This window comes from Pongo abelii, chromosome 18, assembly GCF_028885655.2.
Source record: "Pongo abelii isolate AG06213 chromosome 18, NHGRI_mPonAbe1-v2.0_pri, whole genome shotgun sequence".
Classification (NCBI taxonomy): Eukaryota; Metazoa; Chordata; class Mammalia; order Primates; family Hominidae; genus Pongo; species Pongo abelii.
Window position 1 is genome coordinate 12,696,714 of NC_072003.2, and position 21,906 is coordinate 12,718,619.

Consider the following 21,906-nt stretch of genomic DNA (forward strand, 5'->3'; position numbering starts at 1 on the left):
CGCAGAAAGGGAAGGTGATGATCCGGAGAATTTGATATTGTGGGAAGCATGGAAAGTCAGTTTCAAGAAGAAAGTGATCATCTGGTTCTAGTGCTGCTGAGAGGTCAGGTGTGATGGACTGAGATGGTTTTAGTGAGACTGGTTTGGGTGGAGGGAACAAAGCCGAAGCTAGATTGAGATGAGTTGGTGGTGCTTGTGTGATGAGAAAATTGAGACCATTAGGTGTAACCAGAAGGGTATGTGGATGAAGATAAGGAGTTTTTATTTGCTTGTTTTTTGATCATAAGAATGTTTAACAAACACTAAAAGGCAAGTATAACCAGAATTTTACACATGAGGAAACTAATATACCAAGAGGTTAAGTAACTTGCCCAAGTAGTTTTCACTTATACAGCTTAAAAAAAAAAAAAAAAAGAGTCCAGTTCTACTTGTAGCCACAGTGTGAACTCTAACCAATGGGCTATACTATCGACAAGGGAAAAAACTGGCCCAGACATAATCCAATTTTTGTACCTTTGAGTTAAAAGTCTACAGTTGAGGCTTGGCCTGGTGTCTCACGCCTGTAATCCCAGCACTTTGGGAGGCCAAGGTGGGTGGATCACCTGAGGTCAGGAGTTGGAGACTAGCCTGTCCAACTAGTGAAACCCCGTCTCTACTAAAAATACAAAAATTAGCCAGGCTTGGTGGCACGGACCTGTAATCCCAGCTACTCAGGAGGCTGAGGCAGGAGAATTGCTTGAACCCGGGAGGCGGAGCTTGCAGTGAGCAGAGATGGTGCCACTGCACTCCAGCCTGGCGACAGAACGAGACTCCATCTCAAAAAAATAAAAATAAAAATAAAGAGAAGTGTTTGAGGCCAGGCGCGGCGGCTCAGGCCTGTAATCCAAACACTTTGGGAGGCTGAGGCAGGAGGATCACTTGAGGTTAGGAGTTTCAGACCAGCCTGGCCAACATGGTAAAACCCTGTCTCTACTAAAAATACAGTGTGTGCGATGGCGCACGCCTGTAGTCGAAGCTACTCGGGGAGGCTGAGGCAGGAGAATCGCTTGAACCAGGGAGGCAGAGGTTGCAGTGAGCCGAGATTGCGCCATTACACTTCAGCCTGGGCAACAGAGTGAGACTCGTCCGGAAAAAAAAAAAGAAAGAAAAAGAAAGGTCTGTTAGCAGCACATAAAGCCATACGTCAGTAGAGATTAAACCTCCCCACAACTGATGGCTTCATGCTCGAAACTGTACAATCTTCTGCTTATCTCTCTTCACTAGTCCATAGAGTGTTGCATTATAATTTATCAGCTTTCCTATCTGTGCATCCACAAGCCAAATGGTTTCAACTTTTTTTTTTTTTTTTCGGGGATGGGGGGAATCACAGACTTGAGTATATAATGAAGACAATGGATGTTTTCCCCAGAAAAATGCACTCACTCACACACAAAATTTTGAGTATAGTTTCAGAGACCTCCATCTGCATCCCAAAGTAAAAACTTCTACCCAAAATAGTGTTTTTCTTCAGGGCAGAGAGCTTGTCTTTGTTTTGTGTGTGTGTGTGTGTGTGTGTGTGTGGAGACGGAGTCTTGCTCTTGTCGTCCAGGCTGGAATGCAGTGGTGCAATCTTGGCTCACTGCAACCTCCGCCTCCCAGGTTGAAGCGATTCTGATGCCTCAGCCTCCCGAGTAGCTGAGATTACAGGTGCACACCACCACACCCACTAATTTTTCTATTTTTAGTACAGACGGGGGTTTCACCATGTTGGCCACGCTGTTCTCCAACTCCTGACCTCAGGTGATCCTCCCACCTCGGCCTCTCAAAGTGCTGGGATTACAGGCATGAGCCACCGCGCCCAGCCTTTTTTAAATTTTTAAATTTTTAATTTTATTTTGTTTTTGAGACAGAGTCTCGCTTTGTCGCCCAGGCTGGAGGGCAGTGGTGCGATCTCTGCTCACTGCAAGCTCTGCCTCCCGGGTTCACGCCATTCTCCTGCCTCAGCCTCCAGAATAGCTGGGACTACAGGCGCCCGCCACCGTGCCCGGCTAATTTCTTTTTGTATTTTTGGTAGAGACGGGGTTTCGCCGTGTTAGCCAGGATGGTCTCGATCTCCTGACCTCGTGATCCGCCCGCCTCGGCCTCCCAAAGTGCTGGGATTACAGGCGTGAGCCACCGCGCCCGGCCCAGCCTCTTCTTTATATTTTTATTGTTTTTTGAGATGGAGTCTCGCCTTATTGCCCAGGCTGGAGTGCAGTGGCGCAATCTCGGCTCACTGCAACCTGTGTCCCCGTGGTTCAAGTGATTCCCCTGCCTCAGCCTCCCAGGTAGCTGGGATTACAGGTGTTTGCCACCACGCCCAGCTAATTTTTTGTATTTTTAGTAGAGACGGAGTTTCGCTATGTTGGCCAGGCTGGTCTTGAACCAGCCTCTTATTCTTTTACATACTATTTCCAGCACAACTGTCCAAGATGGCAGTCAATAAATGTTTGGCTAAATATAATAAATAATACGGTTATTTCCTCTTTTTCATGTTGGGTTTTCAAAGTCTACTTTTAAAACAGTAAAGTTAACTTTTCTGTCTAGTATTTTTTTGTAGAATCTATTATACTTTGTAATGTAATCCACAGAAACTTGGAGGTGACTTTAGTAAAATTTACTAGTTTTGAATGATACCCATGCTGAGGTGCTCAGAGATGAAATGTACTAACATATATCGATGGATGGATATATGGATGCATATGTGATAAAGCAAATATAGGGAAAACTAACTGTAGAATCTAGGTAGTGGGTATATGGTTGTTCACTGTACAATTGTTTAAACTTTTCTACGTTTGAAAAATTTCATAACACGTTGGAAAAGTGACTTGTTTTGCTCAAGCAGGGGTACATTCAATCTTCAATTCTTGAAAGACATAAATTTATCATTCCTTCTGTTTGGAAAGCTCTTTAGAGAGTCAGAATAATTCCCACAGTACAGTCTAAACCAGCACACAAGGGTTTTTTGGTAGAAAATAATTTTATTAACATAACCAGGCAATTTACCAAATACAACGTCGATAGCTCAAAACATGGAGTTACTGCGCTGAAAATGTGACCCTGTTTACACAGATTTCGGGACGAAGAGTATAAAACAGGAGAGAAAAGGAGTAAGATTGTGGTTGTAGCGTCATCGCAGAGGTGAAGTGTTCCATTGATTGCCACTGTGGTAGTCTATATCAGTTTCCCACATTAAGGTCGGAGGAATCTACTAAGCAAATGTACGCCCTCCCCATTCGTTCGAAACACATTGCAGTAAAACTGCAAAAGTGGCCGGGCGTGGTAGCTCGGCCAGCACTTGGGGAAGCTGAGACGGGAAGATCGTCTGAGGCCAGGAGTTTGAAGCCAGCTTGGGTAACATAGTGAGACACTCCCACCTTCTCTATTAAAATGAGATTTAAAATTTTTTTTCTCTTCAGTTCATCGGGTAACAAGATAAAAAAAATTAATAAAAAATTAACTTTTTAAAACATTTAAAGTAAAGTAGGAGTGGAAGCAGTATGTGGACTCATGGGGCTTGGGTCTGAATCCTACCTAGATCGGCACTGCGAAATGGGGATAATGATCTAGAGCTGCTGAAATAGGAAAATGGAAGAACAGCAGCTGATGTATTAATATTATCATTATTACTATTACCCATTACCTGACAAGTCATAATTGTGACATGAAGGAGGCTGGACCAGTTGTTTCAACAATTTTTTCCGTCTAGTATTCGTTGGTAACGTCTGAGACAACACCTCAGCTTAGATCAGTGCCTTCTCTGAACAGCGTTCACCAAGTAGCCCCCAACCCGAAAATCCCCAAGTCCCCGGGTGCCGAGGACGCTGCGAGTCCTGCGCATGCGCAAGGTTGCTCACGCGCTCACCACCTCCTTGGCGAATGGCCTGTTCCATTCTCGAGGGATGCCGGCGGGAGGTGAGGCGGGAGACTTGGAAGCCTGGGCCCGGAAGTGAGGTGCGTCATTAGTATTTCCAGCCTTTCACTCCATGAATAGTACTTTGTGATTATTATACTTCTACCTTGATGATTGCAACAGGCTTCTGGAAAGAGTTTGGTGAACAATCCACTGGGCATCCTCCCCCCTTCACCTGCGCACGTTAGGGAGGGCCGGCGTGACGCCCAGGTACGGAATCCCAGAGGGCTCCGCCCACCGCTACGGGGCCGCGCCCCGCCGCCCTTCAACCGTCCAGTTCGCCAGCCCACGGCGCCGCCGGGCAGCTCCTCCTCGTCTCCGCCCCGCCGGCCGCGGGCGCGGGGGACGTCAGCGCTGCCAGCGTGGAAAGAGCGGCGGGGCGCGGGAGGAGGAAGTAGAGTCCGGGACCGTCGGGCCACCACCGGCCGCCTCAGCCATGGACGCGTCCCTGGAGAAGGTCCGTGCTGGGAGGGGGCGATGGGGACGGTGCTGCGGCCCGGGGCTCCCGCCTCCGAGGCAACTGTTTCCCAGTCTCGAGCTGCCATTGTGACCCGGACAGGGGGACGCGGGCTGACAGGCCCCGCCTGAGGAGGCCTCGCCGGGAGGGCGGCTGGGGCCCGGGCGCGTCACGGGGCCGGGTGTCTCTTGGGTTCCCGTGGGCCGAAGAGGCTGGGCGGGGTTCCGTGGGGGCCGCGAGGGGCCCGGAGCCCGGGACTGGGACCGCGGGGCCGACCTTGGGCCCTGCCGAGGTTCCGCGAGTGGCCGGCCTGAGCTCGGCTGGCCCTTTCGGAGGACCGGGAGCTCTCCGTTGGCGGCCCCAGATGCTCCCGGAAAGAAGCCGCAGTTATTTCAGAGCCAGCTGCAAACCTGTAGGTTTTTCTTGGTCTCCGAGTTAGGAATGAAAATTGCTAAAGCAGTGGTTTTCCAACTTCAGCCTGAGTGGGAATCACCTGGGGCCTTTGGTCAAATGCGGAGGTTCAGTCCCGGGGTCAGTCCCGGTGGCATGCACCTGTAGTCCCAGCTACTTGAGTGGCTGAGGCGAGAGGATCGCTTGAGCCCAGGAGGGTGAGGCTGCAGGGAGCCACGATAGTGCCGCTGCACTTGGCCTGGGTGACAGAGTGAGACCCTGTCTCAGAAAATAAGTCCCCTACCCACCCACCCCAAAAAAGGTACAGAGCATTTCTGTCTCCCTGAAAATGTCCCTATGTCCCTTTGCAGTGGATCTCTGCCCTGCTTTCTGTCACTCTAGCCCTCTTTACCCACCCATCCTATCCCTGCACCCCCCCGCCTTTTTTTTTTTTTTTTTTAACTTAGATTTGTGCTCAACTGTAATGTCTCTAAATTCTGGGATTTGAGGTGTGTGTTTGTGTGGGATTTTTTTTTTTTTCCAAATCATATAAAAGTAAGTGTGTGTGTGTGTGTGTGTGTGTGTGTGTGTATATATATGTGTGTGTGTGTGTGTGTATATATATATATATATATTTTTTTTTTTTTTTTTTTTTTCTGAGACGGACTCTCACCCTGTCGCCCAGGCTGGAGTGCAATGGTGCCATCTCAGTTCACTGCAACCTCCGCCTCCCAGGTTCAAACGATTCTCATGCCTCAGCCTCCTGAGTAGCTGGGGTTACAGGCACACCACCACGCCCAGCTAATTTTTTGTATCTTTAGTAGAGACGGGATTTCACCATGTTGGACAGGCTGGTCTCAAACTCTTGTCGTGATCTGCCCGCCTCTGCCTCCCAAAGTGCCGGAATTACAGGCATGAGCCACCGCTGCCGGCCAAATGTATAAGTTTTAAAATTCACACTTTGGTGAACTGGTTTAACTGAGGAAAAGTGTTGATCAGTGTGTTTTCAAAAGATGAAGTTTTTTTTTTCCCCTGAAACAGAGTCTTGCTCTGTCACCTAGGCTGGAGTGCAGTGGTGCATTCTTGGCTCACTGCAACTTCTACCTTCTGGGTTCAAGCGATTCTCCTGCCTCAGCTTCCTGAGTAGCTGGGATTACAGGTGCCCGCCATTGTACTTGACTGATTTTTGTATTTTTAGTAGAGGTAGGGTTTCACCATCTTGGCCAGGCTGGTCTCAAACTCCTGACCTCGTGATCTGCCCACCCTGGCCTCCCAAAGTGCTGGGATTACAGGTGTGAGCCACTGCGCCCAGCCAAAGATGAAAAAATTTTTAAAGTGACTAGTTCATTAATTTCCAAATCTTAGGCTCTAAAGACACCTTTTATTTCTATTGTAGTTACCAGTTACCAGTTTTGGAAGATATGATAAACAAATTTTTTTTTTTTTTTTTTTTTTTTTTTTTTGAGACGGAGTCGTGGTCTGTTGCCCAGGCTGGAGTGCAGTGGCGCAATCTCGGTTTACTGCAAGCTCCGCCTCCAGGGTTCACGCCATTCTCCTGCCTCAGCCTCCCTAGTAGCTGGGACTACAGGCACCTGCCACCACGCCTGGCTCATTTTTTGTATTTCTAGTAGAGATGGGGTTTCTACTGTGTTAGCCAGGATGGTCTCGATCTGACCTCATGATCCACCCGCCTCAGCCTCCCAAAGTGCTGGGATTACAGGTGTGAGCCACCGCGCCCAGCCTTGCCGATTTATAATTTTCCGTTAGCTTTTTTGAAAAATTGAGAGTTGCTCCCTGACCTCCTTTACCATCTTACCTTGCATTTGATTCTTGACTTTTCCTCCAACATTTAAATTGTCAGAACTTTTAAGCAATTTTAACATTACATATGTAATATTTCTTCTGATAATGAGGGAGTATTTTAATATCCCATACTCTCTGAAAGTGATAAAAATCACCTAGCATAAAAACGATTCTTGGCCAGGCACTGTGGCCCACATTTCTAATCTCAGCACTTTGGTAGGCCAAGGCGGGAGGATTGCTTGTGAAGCCAGGAGTTTGAGATCAGCCTGGGCAACATAGTGGGACCATGTCTCTCCAAAAAATTTTTAAAAATTAGCTAAGTGTGGTGGCATGTGCCTGTAGCCATGTCTGCTCAGGGGGCTGAGGTTAGAGGATCACTTGAGCCCAGGAATTCAAGGCTGCAGCCAGCTATGATCACGCCACTGTGACAGCCTGGACAATAGAGTGAGATTGTGTCTCAAAAAAAAAAAAAAAAATTTGTAAAAAGTGCTCATGAAGGTATGAATAGTAGGGCTTGTTTTATAAAATGAGCTACCTATTAAAGTCTCACTTCTGGCTGGGTGCAGAGGCTCACGCCTGTAATCGCATCACTTTGGGAGGCCAAGGCAGGCAGATTATCTGAGGGCGGGAGTTTGACCCGGCCAACATGGTAAGACCCCGTCTCTACTAAAAATACAAAAAAATTAGCTGGGCGTGGCGGTGTGCGCCTGTAGTCCCAGCTACTCAGGAGGCTGAGGCAGCAGAATCACTTGAACCCGGGAGGCGGAGGTTGCAGTGAGCCGAGATCAAGCCCCTGCACTCCAGCCTGGGAGACAGAATGAGACTCCATCTCAAAAAAAAGTCTCAGTTCTGTGACAGTGAGCATGCAATTGAATGGTTCTTCTTAGGAAAGGAGAATTAAATCATACCTATCATACAACTGTGTTAGATAAAATTGTAGCAAAAATATTGAACCCACTTCATTTATACAACAGAATTAACTGTACTTGAAATATAATTTATGAATTTGTAGAGGTATAACTGTGTCTAAATTCTCAGCAATTAGTATCTATCAAAATGTGCATGTAGATATACCCACTCTGTAAATGCTTTGTTGCACTTTTTTTGGTTTTGGGATTTTTGTTTGAGACAGAGTCTTGCTCTGCTGCCCGGGCTAGAGTGCAGTGGCACGGTCTTGGCTAACTGCAACCTCCGCCTCCCAGGTTCAAGTGATTCTTGTGCCTCAGCCTCCTGAGTAGCTGGGACTACAGGCGCACACCGCCACGCCCAGCTAATATTGATATTTTTAGTAGAGACAGGGTTTCACCATGTTGGCCAGGCTGGTCTCAAACTCTTGACATCAGGTGATCTGCCCCGCCTTGGCCTCCCAAAGTGCTGGTTTTACAGGTGTGAGCCACCATGCCTGGCCATGCTTTCACTCTTAAAAATGCTGGGGTTTAAGGGTTGGTGGAAAAAGGAAAAAAAAAAAAAAAAATGCCCTGATCTGGATGATGAGTTTACGGCCATCTAGTTGAGACTGTTGTAAAGTAGAAATTTTCCCTGTAAAGAGTCACTTTCTTCCCAGGTGAAAACATTAATCAAGCAAGGATAATCTTTAAAATTAAACCTTAGTTCTAAATATGATTTTTGAGTACAAGCTTTTTTAAAGTGTCGAGTTGCTTCATTTACTTACTTGATAAAATTGAGAAGCAGTATTGCCCAGTAGTTAAGAGCACTGGTCCTAGAATTTTATTTAGTTTTAAATTCTGCCTCTAAAATGTACTATGATTTGGGGCTTGTGAGGAAGTAATGTGTGTAGAGGCGTTAATTATTAGCACAATGCCTGGAATATAGTAAGCAACCCAGTAAGTATTAGTAATTATAAGGATTATAAATCTGATTGAATACTTACTCTGTGTCTGACTCTGCACTCAGTGCTAAGGGATTCAGAAATTATTTGACATTCTTCCCAGGAACCTGACATAGAATGCTGTTTTTCCTTTGTTTTTTTGTTTTTGTTTTTGTTTTTTGAGACGGAATTTTGCTGTCGCCTAGGCTGGAGTGCAGTGGCACCACCTCTGCTCACTGCAGCCTCCGCCTCCCAGGTTCAAGCAGTTCTCCTGCCTCAGTCTCCCGAACAGCTGGGATGACAGGCACCCCCCGCCACACCTGGCTAATTTCTGTATTTTTAGTAGAGACGGGATTTTGCTATGTTGGCCAGGCTGGTCTCAAGCACCTCGCCTCGGGTGATCCGCCTACCTCGGCTTCCCAAAGTGCTGGGATTACAGGTGTGAGCCACTGTGCCCGGCCTGTTTTTTTTTCTGCCAACATTATCAAACAGTCTCCTATGTACTAATAGACATCTTTATACATCTTTATACAATTTAATTCTTATTTAGGTTTGTGTCTGGCTGTTGCCCTGCTGTTCTTTATTAATGTTGATCATACAGCTGTTTTGGCATTGCCCACAGCTATTGAGGATAAGAAATGTGATGAAGAAAATGGTAGCTGCCCTCAGTAGAAGCTTATGAAGACGCTGTTTTTAGTTTTAAGGGATCAGTTAATCTACAACTTTTCATAGAGCATTCATTGGTTTAGATCTTAATATTATCCTGAAACTGGATAATACTTTATATTTTGAATTATCCAATTAATGCAACAAACACGTGAGGGTCTACGGCATTGGAGTCATTGTTCACATTTATTCACCCAAACTTAACTATCAGTGCTGCTTTTCCTACCCACCCACTCCCCCCTGGACTTGCTCCTTGAAGAGCAAGAACGATTTATTTATTTTTATTTAATTTTTTGAGACAGTCTTGCTCTGGCGCCAAGGCTGAAGTGCAGTGTTGCAATTTCAGCTCACTGCAACCTCCACCTCCTGGGTTCAAGCGATTCTCCTGCCTCAGCCTTCCGAGTACCTAGGACTACAGGCATACGTGACCACGCCCAGCTAATTTTTGTATTTTTAGTAGAGACCAGATTTTGCCATGTTGGCCAAGCTGGTCTCGAACTCCTGGGCCTCAGGTGATCCGTCCACCTCGGCCTCCCAACGTGCTAGGATTATAGGCGTGAGTCACTGCGCCCGGCCAGCAAGAACAATTTAAACATAAGCCAGTTTACGTTTACGTAAACTACATGTGCACTCCAGAGTCAGAGATTCACCTGGGGGTTGTAAATCTGCATTTCCCTCCTGCCTTTCAGTTTAAGCATCTTGTCATTACACAGGATTTTAGTGTTTATAAATGCGTGTTCACACAATATGGCTTCTAAACTATTTTGTGTGTATATATATGTATTATATATGTATATAGATGTGTGTGTGTGTGTGTGTATTTGTTGTTGTCGAGACAGGTTCTCACTCTGTTGTCCAGGCTGGAGTGCAGTGGTGTGATCATGGCTCACCACCAGAGCCTCAACCTCCCAGGCTCAAGTAATCATCCCACCTAAACCTCCCAAGTAGTTGGGACTACAGGCATGCACCACCACGCTTGGCTGATTTTTGTATTTTTTGCAGACATGGGCTTTTGTCATGTTGCCTAAGCTGTATTTTGTCTTTTTTTTTTTTTTTTTTTTTTGAGACAGGTTGTTGCTCTGTCACCCAGGCAGTGGCACAATCTTGTCTCACTGTAGCCTTGACCTCCTGGGCTCAAGCAATCCTCTTGCCTCAGCCTCCTGAGTAGCTGATACCACAGGCATGCACTACCATGCCTGGCTTACTTTTTTTGTATTTTTTGTAGAGATGAGGTTTTGCCATGTTGCCCAGGCTCATCTCAAACTCCTGGACTCAACTGATCCTCCTGCCTTGACCTCTCAAAGTGCTGGGATTACAGTCATGAGCCACCACACCTGGCATATTTTATCTATTCTTAACGGAAATATTCATTATAATTCTATTGAAAGAAATAGCTGTGTTGCACTTAGAGAACAGTGTGTTGATATCCACTCTGGCATGCCTTCCTAAGGGATTTTCAGGGTAATATGACAATTGGAGAATTGAGCCAACTTTAGACCCATGGTCTAAAGAGAAGTCAAAATTAGTAGAAGTCTGAATTCTTGCCTTCAAGAAGCTTGTAATCTAATTGGGGAGCACATTTATACTGGAAAGCACATCTATAAAACAATTCACAGTAAAGGGTGTAAGGAATCATGAGGATAAATGGCAGCTGCAACAACTGCAAGCATTCTGTCCCATTGTCCCCATAAATACAACCAACGTTGTCAAGCAACAAGTCTAGATTTTTGGTTTAGGAAAAAAGGCATCAGTATCATTAGAGGGGATGGGAAAGAGCAAAAGTGGCTTTATCTGTAAAGGCTTCCTGGAATTATTGACTTGTAATTGAATAGGTGCTAGGCGAGAGAGAGATAAAAGTCATGAGGATGTTTCAGACAGGATGGTCGTTGGGAGCATGAAGGTGTGAATCAAGCCAAACTGTTTATCTTTTCATTTGGCCAGATGGTAGGGGACACACAGGAGTGTCACAGGAGTGAGGATCCTCAGGAGCATCACCAGCTGACTCAGGGGTGAAGATAAATTCTCTTGACCATCATATTCCTCATTCTCTTCACTGTCAGCACTGAGGCCTTTTTCGAGTGCTTTCTGAACCTTCTCATAGTTAAAGTGGTGAATTTTATTGAAAACACTTGTTTTAAAATTTGTCTATTTTATCTAAAAATTTGGTTGTGTCTAAATGACTACCTTGTAAGCCCTTGTGGGAGCCAGTGTGATATAATAGAGGTCAGAAACAGGAGTCAGGGACCCCAGGTTTTGGCACCTCATTGTCATTTATTAGCTCCATGACCGTAGGCAAGTCGCTTAACCTCTCTGCATCTTAGTTTCCTCACTTCCAAAATGTTAGACCAGAATCAGACGTTTTTATGCTATACATTTTTTTTTTTTTTTTTGAGACAGGGTTTTACTCTGTTCCAGGCTGAAGTGCAGTGGCACAATCATAGCTTACTGTAGCCTCAAACTCCCAGGCTCAAGCGATCCTCCTACCTCTGCCTCCCAAGTAGCTAGGACTACAGGTGTGCACCACCACACCCAGCTAATTTATTTCTCACTGTGTTGCCCAGGCTGATCTGAAACTCCTGGCCTCCCAAAGAATTTTTTTTTCTTTTCAATGACACTTTAAAAAAAAATTTTTTTTAAATTTTTTAAAATTATACTTTAAGTTTTAGGGTACGTGTGCACAACGTGCAGGCTTGTTACATATGTATACATGTGCCATGTTGGTGTGCTGCACCCATTAACTCTTCATTTAACATTAGGTATATCTCCTAATGCTATCCCTCCTCCCTCCCCCCACCCCACAACAAGCACCAGTGTATGATGTTCCCCTTCCTGTGTCCATGTATTCTCATTGTTCAGTTCCCACCTATGAGTGAGAACATGTGGTGTTTGGTTTTTTGTCCTTGAGATAGTTTGCTGAGAATGATGGTTTCCGGCTTCATCCATGTCCCTACAAAGGACATGAACTCATCATTTTTTATGGCTGCATAGTATTCCATGGTGTATATGTGCCACATTTTCTTAATCCAGTCTATCACTGATGGACATTTGGGTTGGTTCCAAGTCTTTGCTATTGTGAATAGTGCCACAATAAACATACGTGTGCATGTGTCTTTATAGCAGCATGATTTATAATCCTTTGGGTATATACCCAGTAATGGGATGGCTGGATCAAATGGTATTTCTAGTTCTAGATGCCTGAGGAATCGCCACACTGACTTCCACAATGGTTGAACTAGTTTAGAGTCCCGCCAACAGTGTAAAAGTGTTCCATTTCTCCACATCCTCTCCAGCACCTGTTGTTTCCTGACTTTTTAATGATTGCCATTCTAACTGGTGTGAGATGGTATCTCATTGTGGTTTTGATTTGCATTTCTCTGATGGCCAGTGCTGATGAGCATTTTTTCATGTGTCTTTTGGCTGCATAAATGTCTTCTTTTGAGAAGTGTCTGTTCATATCCTTCACCCACTTTTTGATGGGGTTGTTTGTTTTTTTCTTGTAAATTTGTTTGAGTTCATTGTAGATTCTGGATATTAGCCCTTTGTCAGATGAGTAGGCTGCAAAAATTTTCTCCCATTTTGTAGGTTGCCTGTTCACTCTGATGGTAGTTTCTTTTGCTGTGCAGAAGCTCTTTAGTTTAATTAGATCTCATTTGTCAATTTTGGCTTTTGTTGCCATTGCTTTTGGTGTTTTAGACATGAAGTCCTTGCCCATGCCTATGTCCTGAATGGTATTGGCTAGGTTTTCTTCTAGGGTTTTTATGGTTTTAGGTCTAACATTTAAGTCTTTAATCCATCTTGAATTAATTTTTGTATAAGATGTAAGGAAGGGATCCAGTTTCAGCTTTCTACATATGGCTAGCCAGTTTTCCCAGCACCATTTATTAAATAGGGAATCCTTTCCCCATTGCTTGTTTTTGTCAGGTTTGTCAAAGATCAGATAGTTGTAGATATTTGGCATTATTTCTGAGGGCTCTATTCTGTTCCATTGGTCTATATCTCTGTATTGGTACCAGTACCATGCTGTTTTGGTGACTGTAGCCTTGTAGTATAGTTTGAAGTCAGGTAGCATGATGCCTCCAGCTTTGTTTTTTTGGCTTAGGAGTGACTTGGCAATGCGGGCTCTTTTTTGGTTCCATATGAACTTTAAAGTAGTTTTTTCCAATTCTGTGAAGAAAGTCATTGGTAGCTTGATCGGGATGGCATTGAATCTATAAATTACCTTGGGCAGTGTGGCCGTTTTCACAATATTGATTCTTCCTACCCATGAGCATGGAATGTTCTTCCATTTGTTTGTATCCTCTTTTATTTCATTGAGCAGTGGTTTGCAGTTCTCCTTGAAGAGGTCCCTCACATCCCTTGTAAGTTGGATTCCTAGGTATTTTATTCTCTTTGAAGCAATTGTGAATGGGAGTTCACTCATGATTTGGCTCTCTGTTTGTCTGTTATTGGTGTATAAGAATGCTTGTGATTTTTGCACATTGATTCTGTATCCTGAGACTTTGCTGAAGTTACCTATCAGTTTAAGGAGATTTTGGGCTGAGACAATGGGGTTTTCTAGATATACAATCATGTCATCTGCAAACAGGGGCTATTTGGCTTCCTCTTTTCCTAACTGAATACCCTTTATTTCCTTCTCCTGCCTCATTGCCCTGGCCAGAACTTCCAACACTGTGTTGAATAGGAGTGGTGAGAGAGGGCATCCCTGTCTTGTGCCAGTTTTCAAAGGGAATGCTTCCAGTTTTTGCCCGTTCAGTATAATATTGGCTGTGGGTTTGTCATAGATAGCTTTTATTATTTTGAGATACGTCCCATCAATACCCAATTTATTGAGAGTTTTTAGCATGAAGGGTTGTTGAATTTTGTGAAAGGCCTTTCTGCATCTATTGAGATAATCATGTGGTTTTTGTCGTTGGTTCTGTTTATATGCTGGATTAGATTTATTGATTTGCGTATGTTGAACCAGCCTTGCATCCCAGGGATGAAGCCCACTTGATCATGGTGGATAAGCTTTTTGATGTGTTGCTGGATTCGGTTTGCCAGTATTTTATTGAGGATTTTTGCATCGATGTTCATCAGGGATATTGGCCTAAAATTCTCTTTTTTTGTTGTGTCTCTGCCAGGCTTTGGTATCAGGATAATGCTGGCCTCATGAAATGAGTTAGGGAGGATTCCCTCTTTTTCTATTGATTGGAATAGTTTCAGAAGGAATGGTACCAGCTCCTCCTTGTACCTCTGGTAGAATTCGGCTGTGAATCCATCTGGTCCCGGACTTTTTTTGGTTGGTAAGCTATTAATTATTGCCTCAATTTCAGAGCCTGTTATTGGTCCATTCAGAGATGCAACTTCTTCCTGGTTTAGTCTTGGGAAGGTGTATGTGTCGAGGAATTTATCCATTTCTTCTAGATTTTCTAGTTTATTTGCGTAGAGGTGTTTATAGTATTCCGTGATGGTAGTTTGTATTTCTGTGGGATCGGTGGTGATATCCCCTTTATCATTCAATGAAAGTTTTTACAAATAAAAACTTTACTCAAAACCCTGTTATACAAGACAGAGCTGATCTGCTAGGGAGTTAGAAGCCCCAACTGCTTACCTAACCCTTCCTTCTCAGAGTCCTCCCAGGGACCTTAAGGCTCAGGAGAACACAGTTGGAAAATCCCTGGACTAGATCCCTTAGGTCCCTTCTAGAATGTAACAATTTCTGAATCTTATATTGATAAATGGAGTGGAATTTCTTAAAAACAATTTTGAGGAGGCAATGCAGTTTTAAATACGTACGTATTGTATGCCATGCCGTAAGATATTGCTAGATACAGTGAGCAATAGGAAAAGGTAAACACAGCTCTTCCTTTAAGCAGCACACTTAGAAGAGTAAGAGGGGAACAAAAGAGCTATAACTTATATATGATATTATATGTATTATATGTAATATAATATATAATAGATAATTTATTGTTATAACACAACTCATGCTACATAGAGATGGAAGTCAACAAGAATTTTCTCCCTAAAAATAACTACAGAGATTAAGAATAGAGAAAGGAAAATGAATGTGTATGTTTTAATTCTGCAGAAAGTTTGGGCACAGTGGCTCAGCCTGTAATCCCAGCAGAAGGATAACTTGAGCTCAGGAGTTCGAGACCAGCCTGTGCGGCATAGTGAGACCTCGTATCTACAAAAAAATTTTGAAAATTAGCCAGGCATGGCGGCGAGCACTTGTATTCCCAGGTACTCAGGAGGCTGAGGTGGGAGGATCACTTGATCCCTGGAGGTCAAGGCTGCAGTGAGCCACGATCAAACCACTGTACCCCAGCCTATGTAACAGAGCGACTGTCTCAAAAATAATATTTGTCAAAATAGCATGTCTTTGTATCACTGCCACATTGCTTGTCTGAAGCGAAGCTGACTCACTTTGTTATCAGAAGTGATCTCACCAAAGACCAAGTTGTCCAGTTGCCTTGGAGTGTAGGTCATGCGTTGCCGGTACCCTGGGGCTGTGCACAATGGCCAGGCTGAGGGGACCTTGTGGTTACCCCCATGGGACTTGTAACTTGTCAGGTGGGAAGGTGGCACCAAGTGAAGAAGGGTAGGGTCCTTGGTTTTGGCCTCACGTGGTTTTTCCCAGAATGAATGGTGAAAAAATAATAATTCTGCAGAAAAATTTAAGTTCTATTTTGTTTACTTTTTGGATGGGAGATAGGTGTACACATGGCACTAAAATTCAAAAGGAACTTAAGGAGGCCAGGCACAGTGGCTCACACCTGCAATCCCAGCACTTTGGGAAGCCGGGGGCGGGCAGATCACTTGAGGTCAAGAGTTCGAGACTAGCATGGCCAACGTGGTGAAACCCCCCGTCTCTACTAAAAATACAAAAATTAGCTGGGCATGGTGGTGTGTGCCTGTAATCCCAGCTACTTGGGAGGCTGAGGCAAGAGAATCACTTGAACCCAGGAGGCAGAGGTTGCAGTGAGCAAGGTCATGCCATTGCACTGTAGCCTGGGCAACAGAGTGAGACTCCATCTCAAAAAATAAAAATCAAAACAGCGGCTTCCTCTGGGAAGTGGGGCTGGAAGACTTTTACTTTTTCTGTTATACTTTTGTACTATTGCAAATTTTAAAATCATGTATTTTAAAGTAAATCCAGAAGAAATTATGCACTTAATTTTTCTGGGTGAATTGTGTTATAGAGGTAATAGAGGATTATTAAAATTTCTTTCTTTTTTTTTTGTTTCCCAGATAGCAGACCCCATGTTAGCTGAAATGGGGAAAAACTTGAAGGAGGCCATGAAGATGCTGGAGGACAGTCAGAGGTGAGTAGGACAGAGGTGACCCTGTTCAACGAGTTCAGCCTGCTGTGAAGCCAGTGGCTTCGGTTTCCTTCTGTTAAAGGTGCCTCTTGGCTTCGCAGTGTCACACACAGCTTCGGCTCACTTGAAAATTGGTATTTGTCTTGGGTAAAAGGTGCCTTGTAATTAAAGGATTTTGAAATTGAGAGGAAAGACTTATACTATTTAATTCTGTCTATTAAGAGTTTCATTTACTTAATATATTGATTTGACTCTATAAATACTTATTATATATTCAGGTCATATAGAGCACCAAGTAAACAAGAAGTGGGTGGAACTTTTTTGTCGCATATTCTTGTCTTTTCCAGAAACTCAAACGATACCTGAAACTGGAGGCAGGGAGATGTGATAAATGTGTTTGAAATCCTGCCTCAGTCACTGGGAGGTTATAGGCAACATGGTCATGTTTGCATGTTCAGGAGTTAGAAATTTGGTATGATGAAACAAATGAACAGCTTTTTCTTTTCTTTAAATTAGAAGAACAGAAGAGGAAAATGGAAAGAAGCTCATATCCGGAGATATTCCAGGCCCACTCCAGGGCAGGTAGGTGGCAATGAGGATCCATACCTTTAGTTAAGGTGTAAATTTTTGTTTGTTTGTTTCTGAGACGGAGTCGTGCTCTGTTGCCCAGGATGGGGTGCAGTGGTGCAATCTGGGCTCACTGCAACCTCCGCCTCCCGGGTTCAAGCAGTTCTTTCTCGTGCCTCAGCCTCCCGAGTAGCTGGGATTACAAGCGTGCACCATCATATCTGGCTAATTTTTGTATTTTCAGTAGAGACAGGATTTTGCCATGTTGGCCAGGCTGGTTTCTAACTTCTGACCTTGACCTCAGGTGATCTGCCCACCTCGGCCTCCCAAAGTGCTTGGATTACAGGTGTGAGCCACTGTGCCCGGCCTACATTTTTCTTAAACCGGTGTCTTATCATCATTGATTTATGGTTTTAGTTTGAATGAACACATAGCAAATTTAAATAGACTTATGTGCAGTATAACATTAGAAAACTGAAGTGCCGTTGGCTGGTTGGTGATATTGCTGCACCTACTGGCTTCTCTCCCTCTCCCATTTGGAATTTAATAGAGGCTGAGTACAGTGGGTCACACCTGTAATCCCAGCACTTTGGGAGACCAAGGAGGGAGGATCACTTGAGCCCAGGAGTTCAAGGTTATGGTGATCTGTGATTGTACCACTGCACTCCAGCCTGAGTGATAGAGACACTCTCTAATTTTGAGACAGAGTCTCGCTCTGTCGCCAGGCTGGAGTGCCGTGGCGTGATCTCGGCTCACGGCAACCTCTGCCTCCCGGGTTCAAGCGATTCTCCTGCCTCAGCCTCCCGAGTGGCTGGGATTACAGGCACCCACCACCATGCCTAGCTAATTTTTGTAATTTTAGTAGAGACGGGGTTTCACCATGTTGGCCAGGACGGTCTCCATCTCCTGACCTCAGGTGATCCGCCTGCCTTAGCCTCTCAAAGTGCTGGGACTACAGGCATGAGCCACCGCACCTGGCCAAAAATTTTTTAGAAAACCAACAATTTAATACAACCTCATGACTCAAAAGTGATACATGGAGCTAGGCACCGTGGTGCACACCTGTAGTCCCAGCTGCTGGGAGCCTGAGGCAGGAGGATGGCTTGAGTCAAGGAGTTCGAGGTCACCCTGAACAACATGGTGAGACCCTATGAAATAAAAGTGATATACAAATTCATCATTATAACTGGTGTGTCATACTTAGTTCACTCTTGAAACCTGTAATCTACTTGGTAGACTGAGTTTTATTCTAAGAGGTATTTTAATTTGATTTATTGTTTTCACAATGTAAATGAAGGGAAAATGTCAAATTACTTATTTTTTGGCAACTGAAGCAAATCTGTCACGTCTTCATGGTTTGAGTAGCAGGAAAAATAGTAAAAAAGTAAGTAGCTGACTAAAATTTTCACAAGACATTAGCAGTTAATCTGGGATTAGTATCCCAGCCCAGCTTCCCTGAGACAAACTAATTTTTTTTTCCTATTATAACCAGGAAACTGCACATAAGTAAACAGTACAACTCCCTTAAATATCCTTTGACCTGGATATAAATTTAACCAGGTTGCAAAAGAAAAGTATGGAGGAAGGATCACAGTGTGCCAATAACACGCCGAGATACTAATACTTTAAAACAGTCACTCCTGTTCGTAGCATGAATAATGCTGATGTGAAGCTAGGTGTGAAGTGCATTCTCAGCTCAGAACAGGAGGCAGGTCCTGTAAAATCTCCTCATTCCAGGCCTACTGATGGAAACCAAAGGTTTTAAGGTTTAGTCTCCTAATTCCACGGAAGTTTTCCCAGGAGAGATACTCCCAGCAGCATCTGTAATTCTCAGCCTTAAGCCACTGACTAGGAGGATTCACACTTAGGAGTGCTACCACCCAGCATTCAGGACTAGTAACGTGCCAGGCACAGCTAAGTGCCATACCTTCACTGTCTGAAGCCTCCCAAATCCATAACGTCCGGCTTGGCAAGTTGGAATAGCTTGCTCAAGGTCATGTGGCAGGCAGCCAAGTGTGCCTCAAGGGCCCCTGCCTGCTCTAACCTCTACAGTGTCCAAGGCCCAGAGCCCCTCTCACTTGAAGGGCAGCACCTTGGGGACAATTGGTTTGGGGACAGTGTTTTGATGGCGCTTCCTTTTTGAAAGAGGAAACATGTTTTTAGTCTATTCTCATTAACAGAGGAATAGCTTTACGTTATTCCTGTTGCAAGTTGCTTTGCCATTGCTTGCTACTTCAGCCATTCGAATTCTTTTCATAACTTTCCATCTCCTCATGTAATGAGCATTTCATAGCAACATATCTCGGATAGAAGTAAAACATTTTTACACTCTAAGCAGATCTCAAGGTTCCCAGCTCGGGGAAGAGCTGGTAATAAATGAAGCTTGCATTGTTAAAGGCTGTTAGTCCAAACGGACAAGATCCCTAAGGAGGAAAATTAGATATACCAGTGGCATTGGAGTATTCTGTGACTGTCTAGCATTATAATATACTAAGGATGATTATATATTATATTTTATATATATTTTATATTTTATATAATATGTAGTATGTAATATACTTATATGAGTACATATTATAAGGACTTTTGGCTCTTATTACATGCTTATTAAATATTCTGTGTCTTGTACTCCAAGATTCAAATGAAATGTATAGAAATGTTGCTAGAGCAAGACTGGTGGCTGGACGAGGTGGCTCAGGCCTGTAATCCCAGCACTTTTGGAGGCTGAGGCAGGAGGATTGCTTGAGCTCGGTGGTTTGAGACCAGGCTGGGCAACATGGCAAAACCCTGTTTCTACCAAAAATGAAAAAATGGCCGGGCGTGGTGGCTCACGCCTGTAATCCCAGCACTTTCGGAGGCCGAGGACAGTGGATCACTTGAAGCCAGGGGTTGAAGACCAGTCTGGCCAACATGGTGAAACCCCATCTCTACTAAAAATACAAAAATTAGCCGAGCGTGGTGGCGCACGCTTGTAATCTCAGCTACTCAGGAGGCTGAGGCAGGAGGATCGCTTAAACCCGGGAGGCGGAGGTTGCAGTGAGCCCAGATTATGCCACTTCCGTTCAGCTTGGGTGACAAAGTGAGACCCTGTCTAAAAAAAATAAATAAATAAAAATAAAAAGACTGGTGACATTTATTAAAATGAAACTCATAATTAGGTAGATTTATTTAACCACAAGTAAGTTTATATCAGAATTCAGTTTATAATTTGAGCTTTGTTTTTTAAAAAGCATAAACTATATACCACGTTCTTTCTCTTATAGTTGCTTAAGAAAAAAAAAAAAACTTGAAGCAACACTAGTTGGATGAGGGAAGTAGCGGGAGAGTGGTGGGGGATGTGTGCTGTTCCCATCAGCCCATCAACTCTTTTTATTCTTCAGTGGACAAGATATGGTGAGCATCCTCCAGTTAGTTCAGAATCTGATGCATGGAGATGAAGATGAGGAGCCCCAGAGCCCCAGGTAATGAACCTGGCAGCTTCTCTTTTCAAGTGTATGTGTTCTTGATTTCAGTAGTGATTGCGCTCTGACAAGTTGCTCAAATAAGCTATATTTCATCGAGTTACATATGATATTAAAATAATCCTTTTTATTTTCAGAAAGACATTTATATGTAATATATATTTTGTGAAATGAAGGCATTTATTGAAATTAGATCCCATAGTTTTTATGGTGTCATGCCTTAGAGAGGCGCTGGCAGAAGGACTGAAGAGTGAGTGTCGTATGTCTTTCTGCTGCTGTGCTTCTGCTTCCTAAGAATTGCTGTACTTGTATTCATTAGGTATTTAGTTTTCTCTAATTATTTTAAGTTTAGTGTTTTGAAATAAGTAAAATTGTTCTCTTGGTTCAAAATTTATACAATAAAAAACGATATACAAAGGGAATTTTCCTTCCTACCTCTATCTTCCTACCGTGTTTTCTTCTCTAGAGACAGACATTACCAGTTTCTTGTGTATTCTTCCAGAGAGATTTTATATGTATTATACACCAGCAAAACGTCTATGCCCACCCTCTCTAATACATAATTACTACGCATATGCTCTGCACCTTGCATTTTTTCACTTATGTCTTGGAGTTCACTGCATATTAATACACAGGAACTTTCTCCTTTGTCAGAGCTATGTATTTTACTTTGAACAGATGAACCATATTTTATTTTATTGGTCCCCTGTCATGTTGCACTGTTACAAACATTGCTGCAGCAAACAACTTACGACATGTGTCACTTCTCATAGAAGCAGGTGTCTGGAGGACAAAGTCCTGAAAGTGGAGTTGCTGTCTCAGACAGTGTGTGCTTTTGTAATTTTGATAGATCCTGCCAAATTTCCCTCCATGGAGTTGCGGCATTTAGCAGTCCCACCAGCAATGTGTGAGAGTACTTTATTTCCACGCTTTCACCTGCAAAGGCGTTATCAGACTGAAGGATCGTTGATAAGTGATATTCTGATGAGAAATCTGATAAGTGAGAAGTGGTGTTTCAGCATAATTTGAATTTGCAGGTTTTTTAAATTATGAACCAAGTGACGTGTCTTTTTGTATGTTTTAAGACCCATTTATATTTCTAGGAACTGTCTGTTGCCCATGATCCTATTAGGTTATTTGTCTTTTATTATTCACAGTTAACAATTGTAAACTTATTCCTTCTTTTTTAGTTATTCTTTATAAGGGAAATTAGTTTTAATTCTGTATAAAACATTTTATATAATCAATTTTAATTATATATAAAATAATACCTAGTCCCCCATGAATCTGCTGTATTATTGCAATAAATAATTCTTATTTGATGCATATACCTGAGATTTAATTCTTTTTTTTTTTTTTGAGATGGAGTGTTACTCTGTCGCCCAGGCTGGAGTGCAGTGGTGCCATTTTGGCTCACTTCAAGCTCCGCCTCCCAGGTTCACTCCATTCTCTTGCCTCAGCCTCCTGAGTAGCTGGGATTACAGGTGCCCGCCACCAGG

General features: G+C 43.6%; 1 protein-coding gene across 9 annotated transcripts in view; it reads left to right on the top strand.

The window, feature by feature from the left end:
- Positions 1–2,991: 2,991 nt before the first annotated feature.
- The window catches only part of PDXDC1 (pyridoxal dependent decarboxylase domain containing 1), a 55,417-nt gene continuing 36,502 nt past the window's right edge, over positions 2,992–21,906 (top strand). For 5 of the 9 annotated variants that reach the window (XR_008514812.2, XR_008514813.1, XR_008514814.1 and 2 more), the window contains exons 1-4: positions 2,992–4,388; positions 16,309–16,382; positions 16,896–16,961; positions 20,327–20,407. Coding sequence is in view for 5 of the 9 variants with exons in the window: in XM_024233141.3 (XP_024088909.1) it covers positions 4,368–4,388; positions 16,309–16,382; positions 16,896–16,961; positions 20,327–20,407 (242 nt within the window). In the remaining 4 variants the exon portion in view is untranslated. Of the gene's footprint in view, positions 4,389–14,253; positions 14,358–15,149; positions 15,301–16,308; positions 16,383–16,895; positions 16,962–20,326; positions 20,408–21,906 lie in introns of those variants that run through there. The other 4 variants (XR_010137819.1, XM_024233145.3, XM_063717582.1 and 1 more) reach the window with 3 other exon arrangements.